General features: G+C 47.3%; 1 protein-coding gene across 9 annotated transcripts in view; it reads left to right on the forward strand.

Annotated features, from left to right (window-relative positions):
* The window catches only part of SHROOM3 (shroom family member 3), a 232,742-nt gene extending 206,283 nt beyond the window's left edge, over window positions 1-26,459 (forward strand). For all 9 annotated transcript variants that reach the window (XM_060278375.1, XM_060278376.1, XM_060278377.1 and 6 more), the window contains 7 exons: window positions 2,021-5,348; window positions 9,689-9,765; window positions 12,319-13,179; window positions 13,929-14,444; window positions 18,275-18,428; window positions 19,411-19,683; window positions 20,553-26,459. In XM_060278375.1, the coding sequence (XP_060134358.1) occupies window positions 2,021-5,348; window positions 9,689-9,765; window positions 12,319-13,179; window positions 13,929-14,444; window positions 18,275-18,428; window positions 19,411-19,683; window positions 20,553-20,891 (5,548 nt within the window). In that variant the 3' untranslated portion in view covers window positions 20,892-26,459. The remainder of the gene's footprint in view (window positions 1-2,020; window positions 5,349-9,688; window positions 9,766-12,318; window positions 13,180-13,928; window positions 14,445-18,274; window positions 18,429-19,410; window positions 19,684-20,552) is intronic.
* The last annotated feature ends 850 nt before the right edge of the window (window positions 26,460-27,309 follow it).

Here is a 27,309-nt window from a genome sequence, read left to right on the forward strand (position 1 = left end):
CTCCTCCTCATTCTCTGTGATCTGGTTTCTTTCTCATTCTCCATACTTCTTCTTCACTTGGCAAACAGCTCAGTCCCTAGATAGTTGTTTTGCCTAGATAGTTTCCTTTTGCCTTTATGTTTTTGCTTCCATGTGGTGGGGATATTGTCCTTAGGCTAGGAGGTACCATGAGGAAAGATATTGCCGAGCAGGAGAACAACACAAACCAGGCAACAGTTGGGCCTTGGGAAACTAAAGGGTCATCCACACTTACCCTTTGCACTGTTCTTTCTTGGCACATGCTTTAAAACTCTCATGTCCAAGCACTTTTGTCCTCCCCCCCCCCCCAGGCGCATTTCCCATGGAAACCCACTCTTTACCACCGAATTAGAGCAAACAGCAATTCGTGAATGAGACCTTGGTTCCCCAAGGCCCTGCCATTGTCACAGCAGGAGATACGACAGATAGGCTTATAAGGAAATTGAGGGGTTTTCAGGGTGGGCTTGGCCAGAGCAACTTGGCTTGAGGAGGCCAAGTTTATGCTGTCATGGGGCTGAGGGGAAATTGACTGTGCCAGAGCCAGGCTGGGGCTGTGGGTTGCCATATTTGAATGAATTTCAAACGCCCAGCTCTGTTAACCAAGCCCACTGCTGGTTGAGTGTGGGTATCATTCAGAAGAGAACCATTTTTTTATTTCCCCCTCCTCGCCCACAGTTTGCCCATGTCCTCCCTGCCACCCCATTTCTTAACCGAAAGGATGAGGTGGCAATCATAGGCCTCAGGCTTGAGGTCTCAGCTCCACTGCTGGCACTTGCAGCAGCATTCAGGCGCTCTGGGAAATGTAGTTCCCAAGCAGGGCCATCTTAAGCATATCTGGCGCCCTGGCACCGTGGTGCGAACTATCCCTCTGGCGCGCACCCCGTTTCCGAGCGTGCGGCTGTCTGGCGGGCACAGTGCGGCTTTTGCGGATGCTGCAGCATGATGCCCCCCTGCGCTGCCCAGCCTTGCCTTAGGGCCAGCCCTGTTCCCAAGCTTCCTGGTGTCAATGTGAAGGATTCACCTTCCTCTGAGGTAAATAATGTATTATCCCATTTTGCCAATGTTGAGTAGTAATGACTCAACATGGATCCCTTGAGCCACTGGGTATCCGAGTAATAATGACAGTGAACCAGGCTGGTTTCAAGGCCTACACATCTTCGTCAGCTTGTACGAGGGGAAATAATGCCAAGGAATCAACCTAACCAGCTTCCTCCCCTCCAAATAGTAGCAACAACAACTGGAGGGTTCATGCCTGCAACTGAGCCTCCTTGACAAATAGCTGTGTCTGGAGCAGCCTTTGACTTTTCATCAAATTGGTCCGTGATGAAAATCTCTTGCCATGGACTTACTGAAGCTGTTGTGGTTCCCCTGTTCCCTGTCCCATCTCCACCCCATCCCTCATTGCTTCCTTTCCTGTCATGTCTGTTTAGTTTTCTCACAGCAAACAAAATGTCTCCAGTTCAGTTGGAGATTCCAGGAACACTGCCAGCATATAGCCTTCACCTCCATAAAAAGAAAAGAAGCGAAAAAAGAAAGAGAGAGAGAGGCATGGAGGAGGGGGCAAATTCCTCTCTGTCCTCAAGCTTCTCTTACGCTCTTGTTCTTCCTTTCACCCTCTTTCTCTTTCTCTCTCTCTCTCACTCGTGGATGTCTGGGTATTTTGGTGACCTTTAGGGTGCTTTTGATGGATTGCGAGGGTGGAGTAGACATGCTTGGACTTCCCTGCAAAGCCTCCCCTGCTTGCGACCTGCCTCCCATCTATTTTTTCCCCTCCCTTCCTAGTGATAAATAAGAGACATGTGTTGCAATGTCAAGCGGTTCTTCCGAGCAAACCAGGATGACTGCAGACTAAGAACAGAACAAGGCCCAAATATGGGTTTTCGTCTCTTCCTCTAAAAAACTAAACATATCCCTCAGAGTCCCTTTATAAGCCAGTACAACTCTCTCTTGCTCTCATGTTAACAAGTTTTCGCTTCTCTCTCTCTCTTGCTCCTACCTCCAGTTCCTCCACAAGCGATCTCTCCAGCTATGAGCATGGCTATTTAAGAAGAAGTCCTGACCAGTACAGCTCTAGGGGAAGCATGGAGAGTTTGGACCATACCCCTGCGGGGTATACCCATCACCCCTGCCACCTTTCGCCAGCCAAATCCACCAATAGTATTGACCAGCTTGCCCATCTCCACAACAAGAGGGATTCCGCATACAGCTCTTTCTCAACCAGCTCCAGCATTCCCGAATATCTGGCGCCCACATTCTGCAAGGAGAGGTCCTATTCCATGGAGAACGTACATTCCCGGGGCAGACCGCAAGAAGGGGGAATGAGGCAGGCCGACATCAGGTACATTAAAACTGTCTACAATGCCCAGCGAGGCGTTTCGGAGGAATACGAAGTGAAGTCCTCTGCTCTTTCGCCAAACTTTGAGTCTCAGGCTAAAGGATACGGCTATAGCAGGTTGCATGGCTACAACAAGGGTCTACCGACTCGGAGCTCGTCTGACAGCGATAGCCACTATATGAAGGGGGCCCCTATGCCACCGACCCGTAGTGACAGTTACGCAGCAACCAGGCACCACGAGAGGCCCAGCTCCTGGTCTAGCCTTGAACACAGGAAGTCCTGTAGGACTCACCCCAAAAGTGCTTGGCCTCACCTAGGCCAGGGCACCCCTCCTCCAGGGCATCTCCAGAAACCTGCATTCCTAGAAGGACAGCTCCACACTGTGATGGAGAAGAGCCCAGAGAGCAGTCCCACCATGAAGCCCAAACAAGTTTACTCGCAGGCAGCTCAGCCAGGGCAGCCTTTGCTTCCTACTGGTGTTTACCCTGTCCCTTCTCCTGAGCCCCACTTTGCCCAGGTTCCTCACCCTTCCACAAGCAACAGCGGGATGCTTTACCCAGCGCTTGCCAAAGAGAGTGGGTACGCACACGCCCCTGCGTCTTCTCCATCCTCGTACGAAAACGTTGCAGCCTGCAGGCAGCATGCTGGCTTAGATGAGAACGGAAACCAAAGCCCGCCGAACAAGGCTTCCATATTCTACCAGCCTGAGTACGTGCCAGGGAAGAAGCAGGAAGTGGAAGACGCAGCTCCAAAGTTCATCTTGTACAGGATGCACCCTGAAGCCTACCCTGCATCTCCCAGGCAGGATGAGTTGGCACCGCCGTATATGACAACAGCTTTGATCCAGGAAAGTGCCAGAAACGCACAGCACTCGAACCACAGCTCTCAGGCACGCCTGCCTCATCCGAGGGATACGATTGACAGCAAAGCCCTCTGCCATTCAAAGGGGTATGGGGCAGGAGAGCAGAAGGAAGATAAGAACGCAAACCTGCAGAGAGATCCCACAGCTCAAAACCAGTGGAACCCCAGTAAGGCCAAACAGCATGCTTTTTCCTCCTTGCAAAACATCCCGGAGAGCAGCAAGCTGCAGAACAGCTCAGATCTGAAGGAGGTACCACAGTGCAAGAGCTACTCCGGTGCCAAGTGGCATTTTGTGAATTACAGCAGCCAAGCGGAGAATGTATGTCAGGGGCAGATCCCTGGGCACTGGCAGGATGGCGAGTGGCACAGCTTAGATGGGTACCAGGACACCATTGCCAGCGCAGAGGATTTCCATGGGGTGGAGCCAAAGTACAAGGAGCCCTCTCCACCAATGGCCCCTAAGATGTCAGACTTAAATATTCACCAGCTGGGTTCTAGCAACCTCCAGAACACTCAGTATGGGCAACTGCACTCTCGGAAGGCCCGATGCTCTGTCCTGGAGAAGGTCAGCAAGATAGAGCAACGTGAACAAGGCTGCCAGTGGCTGCAGAGACTCAGCCCAAACAGTTTCAGCCAGAATTTCAGCTCAGCCAAGCCCAACCTCAACCATGTTGAGGACATCCGAAAGAGGCGGAACTCTCAAGAGCATCTTCACTTGCTTGGAGATCATAGCCGCCTGGCCAGCGCAAGGAGCTCAGACCCAGCCGCATATATGCAGCGCCCAAGCAAGAGTGGGGCTGGCAGACCAGAGAGGGCTAATTGGCACGGTGCAGAGCAGCAGATGGAGGCAGCAAGTGCTGCTGTGGTGATGCCAGGATGGCACAGCATCTATAATCAGGCCGGGAGCTCTGATAGCGAGCCACCGAAACCGGCTGCGCAGCTGCCGCAAAGCAGAAGTGCTTTCCAGTTGTCGGAGGAGCGTGAGAGAGAAATGTTGTGGAAGGGCAGCGCCCAGGACTCGAACGGCTCGCAGCTGGACCTCCCCTTTAGCAGGGCTTATAGGAACAGCATCAAAGATGCCCAGTCAAAGGTTCTGAGGGCCACCTCCTTCAGCCGCAAGGACCTCAACATCAGCCCTCAGTGTGGGAAGGAGCCCAGAAGGAGTGTGCAAAGGCCAACATCAGCACATGTTGGGATGAGGAGCATGGCAGCGTCTCCCCATACCCCAAAGGAGAGGCATAGCATCACACCAACAGAGACCAAGCTGGATTATCCCAACAAAGAGAGTCTTTCTGCACCTCTGCACGTGGCACGCATTGGGGGCAGGAGGCGCCTGAACCCCGACCAGAAAAAGAAGTCTTACTCCGAGCCGGAGAAGATGAATGAAGTGGGTGTGTCTGACAGTGAGCTGTCGCCCTTCTCCCACCAGCAGAAAGCCCTCCAGTTTGTTTTCCCAGAGAGTACGGTGGCTGACCGTCGCAAGATATTTGAGAGGGAGAACAAGGCGTGCTCCACCATCAATCTTTCCAAGCCGGAGCTGAAGCAGCTGCAGCAAAACGCGCTGGCAGATTACATTGAGCGCAAAACTGGGAAGCGGCCCTCTTCTGCATCCCAAGACTCCAGCTTCCTGCAGGAGGGCTCTCAGTCCTCTTGCACGCAAACAGGTCCCCAAGAGGGGCAGTCTCTTTCATCCTCATCCAGCATGAATTCTCTCCAGGACCACAGTCTTTGCCATCGCCGGGAGTCCCTGGAGCCGGTCTCTAGAGCAGGGCGTGGCTTTGCCACTCTTCCTCCTGGGCTTACGGGCTGCTTCGATCCCAGCGGACCTGAGGGCAGGAAGGTGACCAGCCCAAATAACGGCAGCAGGAGCAGCTCCTTTCCCAGTTGGCTAAAAGCAGACCAGCGTCAGGATTGCAGAGCTGACCCAGAGCTCACCAAAAGCACCCAGACAGATCTTGACGTGTGCACCAAGCCTTGCCATGTTAATAACCAAGTTCTGGAGAAGAGGTCGGCACCCACCAAGAAGCCCGGGAAGTCGGCCTCTGCAGAGGACCTGCTGGAGAGATCAGAAAACCAGGCAGTCGCTGTGCACATCCGATCCAGGTCGTCTCCCACAGCGGATAAAATGTGCCAGGTATGTGAAAGATATGGAGGCATTAATTCTAGTGGGTCTATTATTAGCATAGCTTAGTTGGGTTCAATCCATTATTGCGAAAGTTCTAGTGAGCAGTGGAATTTGGTGGATATAAAAGCCATTATGACCCCTACATTCTATGAGAATCTTCACATTTGCATGGAGGTTTCCCTCCCCATCTCTCCATAGAATCATAGAATTGTAGAGTTGGAGGGGAGCCCAAGGGCCATCTAGTCCAACCCTCCCTGCAATACAGGAATCCTGCCCACAGCAGTCCCTGGGTGGGCTCGAACCACCAACCGGCTGATTCACAGCCAGGTGCACTGACCCATTGCACCACACACAGAGCTGGAAGCCCCTGGGTGCATGGAGCTCTGGATCCTGGGGCATAATGGACCTGATCCACAGTGAAAATTTCCAGCACAAACCCTGTCTAAATGAGAGTCAATTGTAAAGAAGCATTCTTATTACACAGCTCTATTCATTTACATGGGACCGGAGAAGGAAAGGTGGGTTGTACAATGTTTGGCTGGTAGTATATCCTATCTTTGCTGAAACATAGTGTTTTTTTATTATTCACATGCATCCTGCTTTTCCCTTTGAGGGTTCATGAAGACTCAGAACTGCATCTTGCAATTCTATTTACATAAGGACAGCATTGGATGTGTCCCATGCATTTTGGCTACCTGGGAATCTGACCCTGGGTCTCCCCGTTTCAAAGCCAATGCTATAATACCCCCCCCTACACCGCAAACTGACTGCCATATTGTTTTATTGGTGACAATGGAATATAAATTGGCTTTGGGCAAACGTTTTTAGTTTTAGCTTTGCATCCAGCTGCTGGTGCAAAGCACTCTTTGGAAGCCTTCTGCCTGCTGAGGATTTTTAGAGAGACAAAACACTGGGTTTCTGGAGGAAATAAACCACACAAACACAGAAAAACCATTTCTCCTCCTCTTATTACTACCACCACTGCCACCAGGTATTTTATAAGGCAATCTGGAAAACCATTTGCTCTGAGATTTCTCTTTGTAAAGCCCAAGAGACCTGCCAGATTGCGAAATGCTTGGTCTGAGGCCTTTTGTTGTTTTCTTTCTCCTGCTGGCTTCTCTGTGCTCTTGTGCTGGGTGTATCAGGTTGTCTGTAAGGCCACCACCAGACCTACCAAGCGTGTGTTTTCAAAACAGGACAGAATAAATAGCAAAGCAAAATAGTGAAGGAGGCAAAATGCTTAAGCAGCTGCTGACCACCAACTTTCTTGTGTGCCCCTGGTTTGTAAGGAGATATTCTAGCTGTGCCATGTTGCCTAGCTAACATCCTTGGTGTCCAGCGTGCATTCTGGCTCTTTTAAATTAGCTCTGTGGGACTGTGTTGGCGACGAGAGCCACTGCAGTCCTTATGAGCACATCTGGCTTTAAGCTTAACTAGCTGGCATTTTAAGGAGCCAATGTAGTGTAGTGGTTAGAGTGTTGGACTAGGACCTGGGAGACCAGGGTTCAAGTCCCTGCTTGCCTGTGAAGCTCACTGGGAGACTGGGGGCCAGTCACTGCCTCTCAGCCTAACCTACCTGGGGATGAATTGAGGAGAGGGAGAACCATGTATGCCACCTTGAGCTCCTTGGGAGAAAAATGTGGAATATAAATGGAATCAAATGGGGGTTTTTAAGCAGAGCCTGGATGGCCATCTGTCATGTATGAGATTCCTGCATTGCTCAGGGTCTGCTCTACAATTCTTTGATTCTATAATTTGCAAGTATATGGGGTTTAACCATATAGATATTGGAACAGAGCGACACCACTTTACATGTCAATATCTCATTTATTCATTTATGGTATCTCTGACCCATCTTTCATCCAGCCGGTCCCAAGGTCAGAATCCAATGATTAAACAAGTCAATAAATGAATAACCATAGGGACATCATGATCAAAGCAGAAAACATCCTCAGATCAATGAGCAACAGCACTATAGTTCTCATCCCAAAGACCTGGATGAAGAGGTAGCCAACTGCAAAAAGGTCAACAGTGTCAGCCGTAGACACACCGATGCACTAGATTGGGGATGTCCAACAGGTCAATCGGGATTGACTGGTCGATCCCATGGAGGTTGCATTTGATCATGGTCGATCACAGGCTCCTTTTCCTTCCGGCCCCACCCCCTCGCCCTGTGCTTCATTTGCGCATGAGCGCTAGAACAGGAGGCGGAATTGTCGCTGCAAGGCTGTTTCTTCTCCTCTTTCTCATTCCCTCTCCCTTAACAAAGCTCAACCTCTTTGACCTGGAAACCCACCCACCCCCCAAAAAAGGGTGTAGATCACTGCCAGTTTTTTATTCTGTGAGTAGATCGCAGTCTCTTGGGAGTTGGACGTCTAAGGGGGAAGTCATTCTGGAGGTAGGGTGTCACTTCAGAGAAGGCCCTTTCATGCTTCACCTACTGGTGGGGCCACATGTAGGGTAACTTCTGCAGATTTTCACCCACTAGAAGGATGGTATGGGGGCAGTGTTTGCAAGTCATTTAGGGCTTACTATCAGCACCTTGAATTGAGCTTGGGAAATGAAAAGACAATCATTGCATAGCCAAAGTGCATCCCAAGCCGGAACAGGGCATCTCACTGGTTCCCAAGACCTGTGAGTCCATCCTAGCCACTCTGTCTTGCTGATTCAGTTTCAGGATTGGAGGGAAGCCAAAGTTTGGTGTAGATGTGACCAAACAGGGAGGAACTAAGTCGAGTTGGAGGGTATCAAAGCCTCTGTGGCCACACAGGTTCTCCAAGGCCCGGTCAATTTAGTTGCAGCCAGCCTGTGGTTTGAATGTGAATGTTTTCCTTCAAACCCCAAACATGTTTTTAGAAGGGGACGAGAGAAGGACAGAGAAAGAGTAGCTGTTAAAACACCCCACCCCTTCCCTGTTTCTTTTTTTTATATAAAAAAAAACAGGTTTGCCAAAGCCTTTTTATCTGTTGCAGCAGCAGACATGCCTCAGCTTTTGGCTTGCTATATATTTTAAAAAGGGATATATACTGTTCCCTGCAGACGGACTATAAATTACACTGCAGTGTCACTGAAGGAATTTGTTTAAAGATCTGAGGAAATTGATAGCTATGCGGAATTGCTGGCCCATCTGTCTTCAACCACACATTCTCCATCTTCTTCTGCGTCTCCTCTTTTAGCTTGTCTCAGCCTGCGTGCCGGATAAATCTCCGGCTTATAAATTTGGTCAAGCACTTAAAACTCCCCACCCCACCCTGTCCTGGCTACCGCCTTTGCATCTAACAACAAAGCAAGGCAAACTTTGGGGTTTTTTTGGGGGGGGGGCAATCTTTGTAGTGGAGAATTATAGATCGAGTTGTGAGCTCCTTGATCTCAAAACATGCATCTCTTCACATATGGCAACTCTTTTAAGTCTATATTTGTGTGCAAATTCCCGGGCTCTTTTGTCTTGTTCTGGAATTGGGTTTTTCCTGATTTAAAAACTATTCACTATATAGGTTAATAGGTAAGAATGTAATTGTGCAGGTGAATTTAAATTGGCAGCAAAGTCTCTTTGGTCTTGGACGTCAGGTGTTTTGGATGCCAGATGCTGATTTAGTCCAACATCCTTCCTGTTCCATGGTGGCCAAGCAGATGCCTGTGGAAAGCTCACAAGCAGGATCTGAGCGTGACAGCACTTTCCCCTCCTGTGACTTCCAGAAGCTTTTTGTTGTTTAGTCGTTAAGTCGTGTCCGACTCTTTGTGACCCCATGGACCATAGCACGCCAGGCACTCCTGTCTTCCACTGCCTCCCGCAGTTTGGTCAGACTCATGTTCGTAGCTTTGAGAACACTGTCCAACCATCTCGTCCTCTGTCGTCCCCTTCTCCTAGTGCCCTCAATGTTTCCCAACATCAGGGTCTTTTCCAAGGATTCTTCTCTTCTCATGAGGTGGCCAAAGTATTGGAGCCTCAGCTTCAGGATGTGTCCTTCCAGTGAGCACTCAGGGCTGATTTCCTTCAGAATGGATAGGTTTGATCTTCTTGCAGTCCATGGGACTCTCAAGAGTCTCCTCCAGCAGCTGGTATTCCATAGAACCATAAAATGGTAGGGTTGGAAGGGACACCGAGAGAGCCATTTAGTCCAACCCCCTGCAATGCAGGAATCTCAACATGCGGTAAAACTTAAAGTTAAATACCACCTGTGGTTATTTAATTACAGAATGTGGCATGATGGATTGTGTTAGAAGGTGGAATATAAATATTTGAACAAATAAATGCACGTATTAATTACCATCCCATACTTCTAAAGCAGTATTTTTCCGAATGTTCAGTTTTCTGTTTGCTTTTAACTTTGCTTCTCTTTCTCCTTAAGGACATCCTGGTGGGAGAAGGTAGTGAGTTCAGCCATTTTGTGAAAGATCCTTTCTATGTAGTGGCTGCTGGCACCAGGTAGGTACTTATTCATTCTCTCTCTCTCTCTCTCTCTCTCTCTCTCTCTCTCTCTCTCTCTCTCTCATATATTACCAAATGACGACAGAGCAGTTTCTGTAAGAATAAGTAAACTACACCATTAAAAACCACAGCACACAATGAAACTAATAGTAAAATATTCGTAGCGTCTTAATAATAGCATAATGAATGTTCAATGAAAGGGTTCTGATCACCTTGTATAGGGAGGAAAATGCATTAAAAAATAGTAGGTGAGCTTGCCCCGTATATAGCTGGGGGGGGGGAAGCTTGCACACATCTTCATCATCAAGAGAATCAGTTTTTAAAAAAAATCACAATTGCCTTTGGAACAAAAACAAACCCCCGTTTCAATGTGTACTCCGAAGCAGTAAGGGAATCGAATATATCTTAAAAGATTGGCAAAGGCACAGAAACTAACCAAAAACTTTAAAAACAAATTCAAAGGTATGTTTTCCCTGTGAACTGCATTCTTGCTCAGACAACAAATGATTATTGGTTTTTCTGTGCCCACTCATAGTGCAATATCCATGCATACTTTACCTTGAACCATGGTTACTGCTGCCGCCTCCATGATTGCTCCAAAGCAGCTCTGGATAACGCGTGTACACCTCCCACCACGCTGCTAGCACACATCATGTGGTTATGTGCATCATTGGTGTGATACATAACCACACGGCCATTCTTAACCGTTTGATGGGAAATGTTCACATTATCAGGAGAGGCACAGGGGTCACAGTGAAGGAGGTGCAAGCTCACGATGTATTCTGAGTCAGCTGGTTCAGACTCTGCTTTCTTTTGATGCACCACAAATAGTCTCTTATCACTTGGGGCAGCCTTCGCCAACCTGGTGCCCTCCTGATGTTTTGAACTAAAACTGCCATCAGCTCCAGCCAGCATGGCTGTGCTCCCCAGTGCTCATGGGAGCTGTAGTCTGGAGGGCACCAGGATTGCAAATGCTGATGTATGGCTTTGAATACAAAGAGTTTTAGAGAACAGTGATTAACTTGGGAATTGCAACAGCTAAGCCAGCCTTGGCGTCGGTGCCTAGTTTCTAGGAAAGTATTATGAAGCCAGAGGAGCCAAGACTTTTGCCCCGTGGGAATCTAGCAAACAGTTTTCAAATAGCTTTTAGTGGTCTTTGCGTGAAAGCAACCCTGGCTGTCGTCTCATCCTTCCCAATTAATCAGTGTTTCGAGACTCTTTTTATGAGTTGGCTTCTGCATGCAGCTTCTTAAGTAACGAGATTGACACTTGCAGAGAAACGAGCCAACGGGAGCAGGATATGGGCTATTAAGTAATATGCCTTGCTGCCAAGGCTGACATTCCTAAGTGCTTATTACCGTCTTAAAGTCTTCGGAATGCTCTTGCTGCATCAGCAATGTATGTGTTACATTAACCACATTCCGCTGGCGGAAAGCTTTTTTTTTGTGTTCAGGAACTGTTTTACAGTTCTCTCTCCCACCCCCGCTCAAAAGAAGGGAACCGGTTGAGTTGGAAAAGCAATAGTGCACAGCAGACTAGCCAAAATATGCAAATGAGCCCTGGGCATTATTGAAGATGAGTCAAGGTGGGCCTCATGAAACGAAAGCCTAGCTCACGGCTCTGCCAGAATTCTGAAGGTATCAATAAGCCAGAGAGAATTCTTCACCATCCATAAGGAAGTGAAGGTTTGTGGGCTTCCAGGAATAAAGTCTCCATCACTGGCTTTTCATAAAACTGAATAGTTATGGTATAAGTTGAAATATCTTTTCAGGGAGCGACAACTGGAAGAAAGAGAGACAGTGAATGTTAGGCTAAAGCAGGCATCCCCAAACTCGGCCCTCCAGATGTTTTGGGACTACAACTCCCAGCATCCCTAGCTAACAGGACCAGTGGTCAGGGATGATGGGAATTGTAGTCCCAAAACATCTGGAGGGCCGCGTTTGGGGGTGCCTGGGCTAAAGCAAAAGGAACTACTTCATGAGAAAGACAAAAACAGGCATTATTATCTGAAAAAAGAAGGGATAGAAATGTGCAATAGGAATGAATATCAGATAGCAATCATGGTGCCATATGGAGACTGTGAGGTGTACACACATTTAAAAAGAAGAATAAGCAATCTTCCAGTCCTTAACATGAGGGAGAAAATTGCTGGTAAGCATAAGGAACATAGGGTGGAGGCTCAGAGATGTTGTTCTTGGCACAGAAGACTTCTACCTTTGCTTCATGCACCCAAACCTTCCCCTCCCACACAGCATGTTTTCAGTCTGCCTCCTCCACTGCCTGAGTTCTTGATAAAAGAAACAACACGTTCAGCAAGAACACAGATAATTGCAGAATAATGAGAATATTGGGTGCATGCAAAGGTTCTTCAGTTGTGCAGATTTTATTTTCATTGCTGATTTTTTTTTTTGCAGCATTTGAACTTGGGGTATTATTATTATTTTATTGCAAAAGGCTGGAGGAGCCCGCATTGATATAAAATTGATGCATCAGCTTGATTGATTGCCTTTTTTTTTTGTAAACTCACTAGTTTTATATACCCTGTCCTAGATCATTTGGCAGCAAAGATAGAAGTCAAAAGGAGAAATCGGCGTTCACACAATATCGTCCCCACACTCGCCATAGCAATGAGAGTGTCAGCACCTCGTTCATACCGAATGAGAGGCAGAAAGCTCCAGATCTCCTCAGGCACCTCAGCAGGACCTCAGCATTTACATCACCTTCAGCAGATACGAAGGGCCATCCTCCTGAACCTAAGCCAGGCCCCAGGCTCGTTACCCCTTCCAGATTTGGTTGGTCGTCATCTAGCGGTGCTAACCCCATGCCAGCTCCCTCAGAGTTCCAGGTTGCTGGTGAAAACCTAGTAACAAGATGGCACCCCAGACCTGAGAGGGATGACATTGTCCAGGGCCAGGTTCCGGAAAGTTCCAACGGCCCACCCAAAGAGCCAGTGGAAGAAATTACCTGGAGATGGAAGTCAACCCTGCCTCTGAGGCACCTCCCGCCTACAACTAAACGGATCAAAGAGGACAGCCCCTCCAGGAGTGCCATGCCTTTTCAGACAACTGGGCAGAAAGCCTCCCAGAGGTGGCAAAGCCTTCCATCTCAAAACAGCTCCTCTTCTGAGCCAGAGACTCCTTCTGGCCAAAGCAGGCTCTCCCTCCGCATCTCAGAGTCCTGCCTGCAGGTGTCTCCTCAGGAAGAGGGCGATGACGACGTTTTCTTCCAGCCTCGTGTTTTGGATGCCACCTATGAGCTTTCACCCCTTCCGCCTCCACTCCCTGCTCAGAGCCCCAACGCCGCTGAAAACACCATGGAACAATTCCCTCCTCCTCCTGCTGGCATGCTGGAAGAGGACAAGACAGCAGTCGGAAACGCTGCCAGCCTTGGAGAGGAGGGGTCTGCACCCAGGTAAGGCGCTTCTTCCACGCCCTTCCCTGCTCTTACTTTGCAAGCAATCATTCTTCATGTTTGGTTTCTTGGGGTTCCAGCAACAGTAACGGTAAAGGGTGCATAGAGCCTCAATTTTTATTGGGTCTGTTTGTTCCAAACTAACCATGTATTTGCTCCCAAAAGTTCTGCTTTACAGCTGTTGAGGTCAACTGTTTTTGAATAATAATTGCCCAGTGCCCACTAAGTTTTTGAAGCTTTGGCATGTAACCTCTGATCTCGGTAGATGTTCAATGGCAGTTAATATCCAGGCAGTATTTAATTCTATTTCAGTGGTTCCCAAATTGCGAGGGGGGGGGATGCCCTGCTCCCTTGGTTCCATAAAGTCATCCCCGTTGTTCAAATTAAAACTATTTAGTTTAACTAATTCAACAAAATTGATGAACTTCATCCAGTGATGCCAGCTTTTCCAAGTCTGATAGTCATTTATATCCCCTGTTGACCTCTTGCCTCTTAGCACCCTCCACCCGGTAGATCCTTTCCCCCCACCCAAGGACGGTACCACTCACTCTGGGAACCACTGTTCTTTTTTTTTCAATAGTTGGCATATTCATATTAGTTGGCATGCATTTAGTGACTGGCCTTGATTGATAGTTACTGCACATGTCCGAGAGGCTCAAATGATTTTGTCCTTGCCTTGGGGGAGGCGTGTTGGCACAGAGTTTCAGAAACCCTGGTTTAAAATAGCTCTTCCCCCTGCTTATCGGCAGAACCCTCAAAAGGATTCCCAGGAACTTTGGCGAGAGAGAGGAAATGGGACCAAACTCTGCCTCCACTGCCAACACCAAGAGCAGCCGGGCTGCTTCACCGCCCCCTGCCGGAACCTCAGGACCCAAAGCGAATGGCGTCCCACCTTCCTCGGAAGCACAACAGCCGCCTCTGCCCATTCAAGGGCCGCCTGGCGAAGCTCCTGCCAGTCAGCCTCTCATGCCTGTCATCACCAGCAGGGAGCCCGAAAGCAGTGACCTCATCCCCGAGAGTAACCCAGGGAGGGTGAAGACCCCGGAGGACATCAAGGACGAGGCTTTGGCAAAGGAGATCATCCACAAGGACAAGTCGCTGGCTGACATCCTGGATCCCGACTCCAAGATGAAGACCACCATGGACTTGATGGAAGGGATATTTCCCAGCGGGGCCAGGATGCTTCGAGAGAACTCGAAGAGGAAAATGATGCAGAAAAGGGCCAACAGCTCTGGCAGTGGGTCTGTCCTGCCCAGTGATAGCAGGTAAGTGCCATTTTCTTAAGGTTTTTGCACCCCATAGAGCAGATTTTTTTTTACACTCCACTTACACGATGGGGCATGTGTTAAGCTTCTTTTGACTGGTGAGAGAAGACAAATCCCTGGGCTCTCCCATCTGCCTGTTTATCAGGCACCCATCCTGATGTGCCTGCACAAAATTTGTGCAGAGGTTATACGACGTTACCTGCACATTGAACATTCATCGCAAGCGCAGCAGCATCAGCATCATTATTATTGCAAGGTTATACAATGTCGCCATCTGGTGCTTGTTATCCTGCACCTTCCAGTGCAGTTTCCCATCGCTTCTGTCATACTTGCATTAAGAAAAGTGTTGGGAAATTGCATGGAGTCAAAACCACTAGATGGCAATGTTGCATAACCTCCAGGCAAATCTTGTGCAAGAAAACCAGGATCAATGCTCCATAAACAAGCCCATCTAGAAGCACCCCTGGGTGTTAAAATCTCCCTTCTCTCTTTCTCCCTGACACCCCTTAGTACAGAGAGGATCAAAAGAAGATTCTTAGCTTGTTCGAGTGTGGGATCCCACCACAAGAGATAAAAATTCCTTAAGACAGGGGTGGGGAACCTCCAGACAACCAACCAAATGAGGCCCAGCATGTGGACTCCAGTTTGCCCAATGGGGATGTTTCCCCCAAAGCACGCCCACAACTGATGTCAACTGTTACATCAGGTGGGTGGAGATGCAGCTGCCAAATAATGATCAGAAGCCTTAAAGTGCATTCCCAGTTGTGCATTGGCAAGGAAAGCTTGACCAGTGCTGACTGCATTGTGGAGTTCTCTGTCAGGAACCAGCATAGGGTTCCCTTGACCCATCAGGACCTCCATAGGGCAGCTCCTGCCTGCCTCAAACAGGCTTCCCGTGAGTTCAAATATTCCTTTTTTTTTTTAAAAAAAAAAGATTTTTATTGAAGTACGAGAATTTTTACATACATTATATTCTCTCCTTCCAATGTTTAATTTCCCATACCATTTTTCCTTTCCCTTCCCACCCCCTCCCTCACCCATAATCCATTGGAAGGGTTCAAACAGTTGTCCTCAGCCACGGGCACAATGTCTTTAATTTCCACTGAATGTCTTCTGGTCCAGTAGTTGTTTTCCATTGAAGATAGGGGTTCCATCTGGTCCTTATCACAGTAGACTTGGCCTTCCATGTTATTTCCTGTGACATTACTGCCACAATGTCTGACTGAATAAATTCAAACAGATAATTAGTCCAGACCTCTACTGTCCATTTTTCTCTATCTTTCCAACCTAAAGCTATTGTTGCCTTTCCTGCTAGTATCATTGCTTTGAAGGTGTGCTGGTCACCTTTCTCTATGGCCGTGTTTCCTAGTATACCCATTGTCATAAGATTGAAGTCTATAGGTAGCTTCACTTTAAAAACTTCATTAATAACCTTAAGGATTTTATTCCAAAATCCCCCTACCTCTGGGCATTCCCAATACATATGGGAGAACCATCCCTTGGCTTGTTCACAGTGCCAGCAGTTAGGGTTCAATCCTGGTATCATATTAGCTAGCTGGGCCGGAGTTCTATACCATTTAAGAAAGAATTTTAGTTCGAGCTCCCTAAATTTGCTTACTTTAATCTCATCTATTCCTTTCATTATCCTTTCGACCTTTGATTCGCTAATTTGTTCTTCCTTACTCCACATCCTCCACTTACTCCTCCATAGGGCAGCTCCTGCCTGCCCCAAACAGGCTTCCTGTGAGTTCAAATATTCCTTTGCATCGCTGGCTCGAATCGAAGCGCAAGTGGGCTGTACGAAACATTGGTGTTCTTGTTACTTTTTATTAATGGCTCCTATGATCCCAGAGTTATGAACTGCCAGAAGGCTTGTTGTGTGTCCTCCACCAGCCACAGCCAGCACATAATTAGTAATAGCAGTACAGTGGTACCTTGGTTTACGAACTTAATCCGTTCTGGGAGTCCATTCTAAAATCCAAGCGTGCTTTCCCATAGCAGCAGGGGACTCAGTTTACAAATGGAACACACTCAACAGGAAGCGGAACATGTTCTTATTCCAAGGCAAAGTTCACAAACCAAAACACCTACTTCCTGGTTTGCAACGTTCTTAATCCAAGTTGTTCATAAACTAAGCTGTTCTTAAACCACTGTAGTAGCATAACACAAAACACATAATAAAAACAACAATGACAACAAATAACCCCCCCCCCCGGCCACAACAAATTTAAAAGGACACTGGGTGTCAGTCAGCCCAAGGCCCAGTTGAAGAGAAATGTTTTCGCCTGGCGCCCAAAGGTGTACAATGAAAGCACCAGACGAGACTCGCTGGGGAGAGCATCCCACAAGCGGGAGCCCAGCAGAAGTTGGTGAAGCCTGACCTAAGGAGTCCAAAGGCAAAACAGACCATTCCCCATTGGATTATTCTTTTTTATATTTGTACAACACCGAGATGAAAATTGCACGGTTCATAAATAAATAAAATTTGGCAGTGTTGCCATTGTCAGGCTTTTTGCAAAATGACTCTTTTTTGGGGGGGGGGGAGCGATACTCATGTTACAACATTACTACTATTGTCATTTGGCAGCTGTGCCATCCCTGCTGGCATCCCTTTTTTTCTCTCCTTTTTTTTGCGAAGCATCCAAAGAGCTACTCCAGGCTCCTACCTGCTTCCCTGAAAAGGGACACAGCTTGATTTTTGCTTGTCTGTGTTAATGGTGCGAGGGTAGGATGTCACATAATCTCTGCAGGGACTTTCTTTTGAAAGAAAGCACACGCTATCTAAGAATCGATCCGTCCTGCAGCTTGAGAGGAATGTGCAGAATGAATAGCACCTCTTTATTCTGGTGGCTCTCGAGTTCGGTTCAGGGAACAGTTATAATTTCTCAGAAACTTATCGGAGTTCCTGCAATGAGAGGTTCAGAAATAGCAGATACGTTTCTCCGAAAGATGTTTTTCCCCCTCAGCAACATGCAGCCTTGAGGGTTTGTTCCAGTGCAGGGGGTGGGGAGCCTCCAGTCCAGGGTGTGTGTGGATTTGGTCCTCCAAGTCATTCTGTCTGGCCCCTGGGGCTCTCCCAACACCACACGCCCTCGCCAGCCACACACCAACTCTTCCCAGGCCACTGCCTTTAACAATCCCGCTTCACAATCTCCTGGAGTGCTCTTGCCTGGCTGGAATATGTCCTTAAACTCTGATTGGACCTTTTGCTTTCCTGAAGCAAGGCCAGTGAGAGGCATGGCCTGGGAGGGTGTGTGGCCTGGAGGGGGCCGCCTTTGGGCATTTGATGCAGACTGTCAGTAGCCCATGCACATTCAGGTGGTCCATGGCATGTTGATGAAGAACACTTGCGATCGCAGGTCTTCTGAATTTAAATTGCAATGCAATAAAATTACATTGTAAGAACCAAAATAGCAGTAAAAATGAAATTGCAAATCATGCACCATCTAGCATAGCCCATTACACAACAGGAAGAAAAATCATTAAGTGGTCTGCCAAGACTCTCGGTAGTTTTTAGCGGGAGGGGGCGGTTTAGGCAGTCTTGTGCTATATGCCTGGAGATGTTGATTAAGCACGAACCGTTTTTTAAAATAGTTAAACTTGCGCCATCTTTTGGCAATCCCCAATTAAATTCACTTACTTGTGGGGAAAGTACTGTACCGAAAAGTACCAGAGAAGCCATGGGTTTGGGATCTCAAAGCAAGGCACGAGGGCAGAGTTCAAAATTCCTCCTGCAGTTTGTGTATGCGTCTTTCTTCATTGGTACAAGAATGGCAGCCATGTGTGTCCCAGACTCCTACATACATATCTGTTCTCTTGCCATGGTTTAGGAAAGATGAGAAAGAAGCTTCTGCCTCAACGCTGGCCACATGCTCAGCTTACTACAACATATCAGTACCCAAAGCCGAACTCCTGAACAAAATCAAGGATTTGCCAGAGGAAACAGGTGGCAAAGAAGAGCAGGTGGCAATCAATGAGAAAAAGGTGAGTTATGAGCACCTCTCAGCACAGAAGGAACCACGGTCAGCCATGATCATAACCAGAGCTCTGTCAATCCCTGGGATCTATAATTGCACTGTGCAAGGAGCAGAATTAAACAAGAAAAATCATGCTTCTAACACCTAAGACTAATTAATGGCAGTTATGTTCATGCACAAAATCCAAGTGGTTTGTGCTCTGCTGGTGTTCTCTTAGCTGAAATTCGACAAGTCCCCACCTTTTGAAACATAAAAGATTTCTGAAGATCTGCGGTCTATTGTTGACAACAGAAACAGTTTCATTTCTGGCTCAAGTCAGCTATTTGTAGTAAACCTGCTTCCATTGGTCAGCTTAATTCCTCAACTCAGTGTGTACCTATGAGCTCCCGTTGGTTCGTGCTATGCAAGCAAAAAGAGTCTGGGTGGCTTTTTATTTTCATTTTAAAAAGAATTCTCTTAATGCAATGACTCCGTGGTGCCAGAAGAAGACACCCGGCGCAATGTATTTTCTCTTTATTTATGCAAAGGCAAAGGGTGAAATTCTCCAACTTGCCTTCTAGTTCTCTAGCAAAAGAAGCCTATACTGTACTCCTGAGAACATCATAGCACAGCATCGTCCCTTAGAAGGTCAAACAACTGTGAATTGTTTATCACAATAGCATCCATAATGGAACTCTTATTCTTGATTAGTTTCTTTGTATACATAGCTTTTTAAATTATTATTAATTGTAATTTTCAGTACCTTATGCATAACTTTTATTGGCTGGAGGAATTCATAAGGAATCTTCAGACACATGCTTTAAAACAGGTATAGGGTGCCTGGGGCTCTCCAGATGCTGCTGGACTACAACTCCCATCATCTTAGACATCGTTGACTGTGGCTGATGGGAATTGGAGGCCAATTAGAATATCTGGAGGGCCACACCAACTTTTGGCAGCTGCCTGACATAATATCAGAGGATGATTTTTGCTTAATTCTGTCCTACCAGGCTGAACTCATTGAGAGCTTGTCCCACAAACTGGAGACCCTGAAAGAAGCCAAGGAAAGCCTGCTGGCAGACATCAAGCTCAACAATGCCTTGGGAGAGGAAGTCGAAGCTTTAATCAGTGGTCTATGCAAGCCCAATGAGTTTGAAAAATACAGAATGTTCATCGGAGACCTGGATAAGGTGGTCAATCTCTTGCTTTCACTCTCAGGACGCCTCGCTCGGGTGGAGAATGTTCTCAGCAGCCTCAGTGAGGATGCGGATAATCAAGAACGGGTAGGTAGATTCAGAAAACTAGTGTGCAAATGTTAACTCTTGCCTGCGCACAAGTGGCTCTTCCCTACAGCAGCATCTATTATTATTATTATTATTATTATTATTATTATTATTATTATTTGCCACTTTTTCCCAGGATCAGCTAAAGTTGGCTTTATCTAACACAGGGCAGCCCAACTTTTCATACCAAGTGGGTTGCAAGAATACTTAGAACGTGCGGGCCGCACACCGCCTTGTTATGCAGGGTGAGGGAGCGAGGACAAAATTGGAGCCCCCGCCCCAATCCTTGCTCTACCTTCCCAAAGCTGGCTAAGTGAGGCTCTGGGCTCTGGCCAGGAAGTATGAGGAGTCAAACCTCCTTCCCAAAGCCCAGCACCTCACTTACCTGGCTTGGGGAAGGCAGTGTGGGCCATCAAATGTTGCTGAGGGCCAGCCAAAAACGGCCTTGAGGGCCACACGTTAGATTGCCCTGATATAACACATTCTTGGGAGAATCTCTCTCCCCCCTCTCTCTGAGGCCGCAGCCCTGATCCCATTCACTTGGCAGTGACTTCCATTTCACTTTTGAAGTCTGCTTAGAGAAAGGAAGAGGGACAATAAGGGTCTTCAGTGTGGTCCATTCTGTGCATCCCGTGTGGGGGGGGCTGCCGGAACAGAACAGTTTCTATTCTTGGAAGCATGAAAGGAATAGGTTGCAGACATTCGTGTGAATTGCCCTGTGGAGTTTAATAAGCCCTGCTACTAAGCGGATGTAGTTAGGAATGCACTGCGAAAGTGGGGAAGGGAAGAGACAGGGGGCGAATTATAGCCAGAAGAGCTGTGGCACTAAACCTCTCCCTTTTCCTTCCCTCCCGCCCCATGTGGGACAGAGCTCTCTGAACGAGAAGCGGAAGATGCTGGCTGGCCAGCACGAAGACGCCCGCGAGCTGAAGGAGAACCTGGACCGGCGAGAGCACGTGGTCTGGGACATCCTATGCAATTACCTCTCGGGGGAACAGCTCCGAGACTACCAGCATTTCGTGAAGATGAAATCTGGGCTGCTCATAGAACAGCGTGAGCTGGACGACAAGATCAAGCTAGGGCAGGAACAGCTCAAGTGCCTTCTGGAGAGCCTCCCCACAGACTTCGCGCTTAGCAGCAGAAAGGGAGCAGAGCCTCTAACAGCCACTGGGACAAGCCAACCTCCAGCTCCAGCATCTTCGCTCTGACCTTTCAGACACGGCTGCGTCAAACCTTTTATTCTCAGATTTATTTAATCAGAAACCTCTTTTAACTTTTTTTTAAAAAAGATTTGAAGGAGGGTTTAATTATTATTTTTTAATTAACGTGGCGGCGGGGAGGGGAATAAACAGCACGGAAAGATTTCTTTTTCTTCTTTGTCTTCTCCTGGAGATCACGACTTAAATCTGTTTGGAATACATTGAGAAGGGACTGGATTCTTGCGGCCAAGCAAGATGCAGAAGAGACCGGCAGCACGTTCTACGAGGGAGGTCATTAGCTAATTATAAATAAACTCAAGCTGTCCCTACTGAAGGAGTCTTGCCCCCCCCTTCTGAGCACCTGACGGTCGTTAAAATAATGAAGGATATACAATAATGAAGCCTTAATTAAAATATTAATGAGAGACCTGCTGTCTTGAACAATATCCATATTTATATTTTTTAAAGCTACAAGATAGAATTCTGTAAAGATTTTGTACATACGCTAACCAGTTATCAATTCTACTTCAACATGTACGTAGGGGGGAAATGGTTAAATATTTTTTTTTGTACTTAACATGGGAAAAGAAAAGAGGAACACCCTCGTCCCCACCCAAAAAACAACAACAACACCCCATAGTCACACACCATATCTAAATAAAGGACTAGCAGGAAAAGCTACAGGCCAGGATCTAAGGATGTTTGCATGCAGAAAGATGTACTTGGTGAATGTAAGCCCAGGTGTTGGATGTGGGTACAGTTTGGCATCTGGAGCAGGAGGCAGGTGGAAAGTGCAGCCTTGTTTTCCCTGGGCAAGGTTCCCCAGTCAGAGTGCTATGGCTCTGTCATTTTTCCTCTCTGCCCTGCATGGTAGGATCCAGTGCAGGTCCGCGAGCAGGGTCCCCACCTGTGTACCATCAAGGCGGTCACTGGATTGCAGTTTTTATCTCTTTCAGTGCCCAGTGAATGTTGCCAGTAAGTGACCTTTCCACGAAAGCGTTGCACAGCAAAATCCCGTCTTCCAGATCTGCAGTGCGAAGCAGCAGCCGTTGGAACAAGCACTTGTGTGAACCAAACAACTCAGGAGTCAACGTTTAACTGAAGCAAAGACAAACTTCCTCCTTGAGACTCTCTCTTGGGCTCTGTGATATTATTATTATTATTATTTTTAAAAAAAGAAAGAAAGAAAAACAGTAACAAGAGAAAGCATGGAACTGCATGCAGCCTGCAAACTTATTTGAATTACTTCTTGAGGTGGTTCATTGAATGTCCTTATTTATGGATTGCTTTAAATGGAAACGGAAATGAAATCCTTAGCCTTGGTTGTTTCTTTTAAATGTAGTGGTGCTTTGCTCAAACCCCATTGGAACTGGCCATCCCCCAAAGCCATCTTTACCCAAAACTGAGGTGGGAAGTGCAAAAGTTGTGCAGGTAGAGTTGCTCACCCCACAGTCTCTTCAATGTCTCTCTGCTAAAAGCACTCCCCTTTGTTTAGATGGGAGACTATGCAAAAGCCAGGTTCCGATATACACATCTCCCCCATCTTCCAAATGATCCATAATCCTAGTTCAAGGACACTTTCCAGCCAGGCGGAAGCCCTTGTGGAGGAAACAGTCGTTTAGGGGCTTAGCCTAGTGCAGGCATAGGCAAACTTTGCCCTCCAGATGTTTTGAGACTACAATTCCCATCATCCCTGTCTTGTTGGCTAAGGCTGATGGGAGTTGTAGTCCCAAAACATCTGGAGGGCCGAATTTGCCTATGCCTGGCCTAGTGGATAAGAGGCAAAGACTGAAAAAGAATCCTTGGGGGTCAGAAGGGCCTAGAGGGTGACAATTGGCTCTTGGAGGTTCATCTATGATTTTGATGAAACAGAATACTGCCTCCATGTGCTCTGCTCCATTTCTTTTAAGACTTACTAAGGCAGCGAGAGAGAGAGAGTCCTTCCTGTTTATGCTGAGTGACCAGCATTCAGCAAAGACCTGGCTGCTTCTAGATGCATTGAGAGGTAGAACTACATAGGAAAGTCATGGTCGGCAGGTGTGGGTGGGCAATGTGTCAGGATAGAGCCAGTCAGCAGGAGAAAGCCTGTAGATGCCCTCCTCCCACCTGCCAACTTTCCCTTGCTACCTACCCCACTCGTGGTGAGCATTGTGGTAGAAACACAAAGCCTGCCTTTCACTCGTAATGCACAGCTCTGCCCAGAGTTTAATGACAAGGAACAGGAGTGCTATTTTAAAGAGCATTTCTTCCTATAGGTTTTCATTTTCGTAGCTTGCCCTAACTTTTGCAGCATTGCCAGCGAGGCAAACAGCCGACCTCTCTTTCCAAACAAAGGGATTTTGTTATGTTTAAAAGAAATGCATGCCTAGCAAGCACACGGGTTCACTTAATCGTTGATTGAAGTGGCCCAATCTGACTGCCGAAGGTGTCCCAGGGAATTGGCTGAAAAGCAGAGGTGTTGTTGAGACTCCGCTCACCTGCAGCTTGTATGCTAAAGCCCAGTGTGGTTGCTTAGCTCGGGTTATAGACCAGTTGCATCACCTTTGATGTGGCTGGCCAAACTTTGGCTACCTCTGATTTGATGTTGCCGCTCCTGCAACCTGGAATGGATCCCCTTCTGTCCCTCCACATGTTTCCACTAAGCTGGGATGGGGAATCTGTGGTCCTGGAGATGTTGCTGAACACCCATCAGCCCCAGCCAAGATGGCAAGATGGCTAATTGTCCGACATCTGGAAGGCTGCAGGACACTTATCCTTGCACTAAGCTTCTGTGGCAGCTTTTTCCTAATATGCAAGGCCTGTTCATTTTCACGGTGACTCTCTAACAAGCAAGGCAGTCTCATAACCCCTCTTGCTTACAAACATGAGCCAAGGCTGGAAAAATGGTGAGTTAAACCAGCCAGGCACTCATCATACAGATAGGACTATTTATTTAGCCAAGACTGGCTCTTCTCTACTCACCTTCATGCAGTGCCAGCCCTATCATTAGGTAGAATGCTATGGCAACCTTCTAGCTGTTCCCTTCTGTTGGAGGATACAGCTGCTTATGGCACCCTGCCTGTCCTTAGTTCACATGATCTGGCACACTGACTCAGGTGCAACGGAGGAAGTTGTCTCATCGCTAGTGTTGAAGCAAGAGTCTGCTGCCACTCTGGTTGGCTTCCATATGTGGAATAGTGGGGAGAGAGGAATACCATCATCTCCGCCTAGGGCAAGATTTGCCCTGCAAGCTGCATCACTTCCAGATGTTTTCCAAGGTTTGAAAGTTTTATATGTTGCCCTGCAGAAGGGCAAGTCTACCGAATGCTTATCATGTGCGTACTCTGGCTCAGAGCATATGCTGCCCGTGGGAAAGCTCCCTAGCCGAACTGCGAAGCCCAAATCTCTTACAGTGGTGATTTTGTTTTGCCTGTGTGAAAGGCATTTCTTCCAACAATCGAGGAGGTATTTGGTTCATCTCCGTTCAATGGGGGTTTGTCCTCAACACTCTGCTATCTGGTTGTTGATTGGCTCCAAGCAGCTTCTCTGGCTCTGATCCTTTATCTTGCCGGATAAAGTTTGTTCCAAAGAAACCATGTTGAGTACTTTCCCTTTTGCTCTTTTTAGAGAAGCAAGCACAAAAGTCTAAAATGCATCTTTTAGCAGCAACTCGGCCTCAGATCCATAGTATCCTATTGAGCACTGTGCGGAATCTCAACCCTTCACAATTTAGGCTCCGCTGCAGTTCTAAGATTCGGAATCAGACCAATTTTGCAGTGTAGGTGCTTTTTTTATGACCCAAGGCATAAATTGTAATACTGTTTGCTTTTGATCAATTGCCCTGTTGCTCTGGCTAGGATGTTTCTTGGTTTCAGTATAATTGTGCTTAATGACATCAGTGAAGCTCTGGGAGGATTTTGGACCAGTAGAACAGGGGTGGCCAACATGGTGCCCTCCAGAAGCTGTAGGCCGACAACTCCCATCATCCATGACCTTTGGCCTTTGCTGGCTTGTGCTGATAGGAATTGTAGTCTGATATTGTCTGAAGGGCACCATGTTGGCTAAGCCTACCTTAGAGCAGGGGGGATCTTGGCATCCTTTTCCTCTGTGGAAAAGTCTTGGTCCTAGTATCTCCTTAGGCTGTATTGTAAGGCTCCTGTTTACACCGCATCCTGTGAGTTTCCCCCACTGGTTTGGGAAGCGGTGCATACAATCCAAAACTATCCTGTTTCTATCCTGTCATCCATGAAATACTGTGTTTTGAGACGGTAAGCTGTACAGACCCGATAAGTTACAGGAGGTGGGATAATGGTGTCGCTATCACTGAAAGATGGAGAGCCCATTTCTGGCTAAGTGCTAAGCTGGTTGTCATAGGGCATTTCTGGATGGCAGGTTCAGTAGACCAACTGGGCTTGCTGCTGGTCCAAAGAGCACAGAGTCCAACATGGGATAGTACAGAGCAACCTTGTATTTCTTGAGGTAACTCCAACCACAAGCAGCCTCCTTTGGTGATGCAGTCCTGAGTGCCGAGTGGTGTGCCGTTGAATATTTACAATGTCACCTGAGTGAGGACCAAGATCCCAGGGCAAACTCGCATCAGCTTTGCCAGTGAGACGCAGCCAGAATTCTCTTTCTGCTAATGCAAGAGATCTTGTGCTAGCAGATGGGTAAGCTTTAATGTTATGCAACTGAGAGATCCTAAGCAAAAGTCGCATTAGCAGAAATCCTTCGTGCAACAGGCTGCTCCACCTATTATGCAACAAAAGTTACCAGCAATTTGCTTATGCATTCTCTTGCCCAACAATGCTTCACTGGTGCAAAACTTTTCTCCAGTGGAGCGCTATACCACTAAATGACTTTAAGGCAGCATTGCATTGAATACACTCCAATATGCCCATAATCACTACTAGCCCCTTAAAAATGTCCTAGCCCGCTTGCCTACACAGCCCTCTGTTGGGGTTTTGTGGCATACAGAGAGCATAGAGAGAAAACCCACCAACTCATCGAATTTATATAAGCTTCCCAAGCTGGTGGCCTAGAAATTATTCTTGCATGCCCTCAAGCAAATGGGCCAGACTGGCTATAATACAATAATGTGGTTCTGGTGGCCTTAAAAATCCTTGTCTGTTTTGTGGCAGGCAAAGGGACTCTGGTTGTGTGCATGTGTAGACAAGACACCAGGGCCGCGTCAAGACATTTTGGCATCTGAGGTGAGCCACAAAATGGCACCCCTCTTCCCTGCCAGGAAGTCTGGACAAGTGAAGATCTACATCAACAACAAGGGGGAATGAAGACCTACATTGGGTTCTGCTGTCCCTGTTGATTCTGCCGCCTGAGGTAGTCACCTCACCTTGCCTCATGGGTTGGCCGGCCCTGCATAGCACTCTTTTGTTCCTGCTCTGTGTGGGTTGTTGGTTGGTTAAAGAAAAGGGTTTGTTTTGTTTTTGCACTGCCTCATCTAAAGATTGTCATGATTCTCTGGGTTGTTTTTTATGAATGATCAACATTGGTAGAGGATGGCGATGTGTACTTGGAAACAATTAAAGGTTAATAGTTCACTGTGCAATTGTTTCTTCCTGCCTTGAGTGTGACTTCTGATCCTTTCAAAGTAAAATAAAAAAAATTCCTTCAGTAGCACCTTAAAGACCAACTAAGTTTTTATTTTGGTATGAGCTTTCGTGTGCATGCACACTTCTTCAGATACAGTGAAATGGAAGTTTCCAGGCACTTATGTAGAGAAGGGGTGGGGAGGGGTGGGGATGGGGAGGGGGGATCACTCAGAAGGGTGGTGGAAATGGGTGATTGACTGACTGATAGCTGTTGATGACCGCAAACGACTGCAAATGGTTTTGCATGAAAAAGCAAGGGTTGAGATGGCTGAAGATCGCTTATCATGTATAATGAGATAAGAACCCGATATCTCTGTTCAAACCAGGTCCCTCCATGGTTTTGAGCTTGGTGATAAGTTGCAATTCAGCAACTTCTCTTTCCAGTCTATACCCATTTCCACCACCCTTCTGAGTGATCCCCCCTCCCCATCCCCACCCCTCCCCACCCCTTCTCTACATAAGTGCCTGGAAACTTCCATTTCACTGTATCTGAAGAAGTGTGCATGCACACGAAAGCTCATACCAAAATAAAAACTTAGTTGGTCTTTAAGGTGCTACTGAAGGAATTTTTTTATTTTACTTCGATCCAGACCAACACGGCTACCTACCTGTATTCTGATCCTTTCGTTTCCTTTCTGGCTGAGCTCCACTGGCCTTTATCAAGAGTGTTGCTCTTTGCGGGTGGGATTCAATTGCACACGGGCAAATTGAGGTTGCCCAATGGTAGTTTATTGGGAGGTCCCGTCCAACAAACCTGCTTCCCCAAAAGAGAGGACTTTTACAATAAGGAAGGTGAAAGAAAAATGAACTGGAAAGTGTTGGATAATGCTTCCTTTGAC

This window comes from Zootoca vivipara, chromosome 9 (genome assembly GCF_963506605.1).
Source record: "Zootoca vivipara chromosome 9, rZooViv1.1, whole genome shotgun sequence".
Lineage (NCBI taxonomy): Eukaryota > Metazoa > Chordata > Lepidosauria > Squamata > Lacertidae > Zootoca > Zootoca vivipara.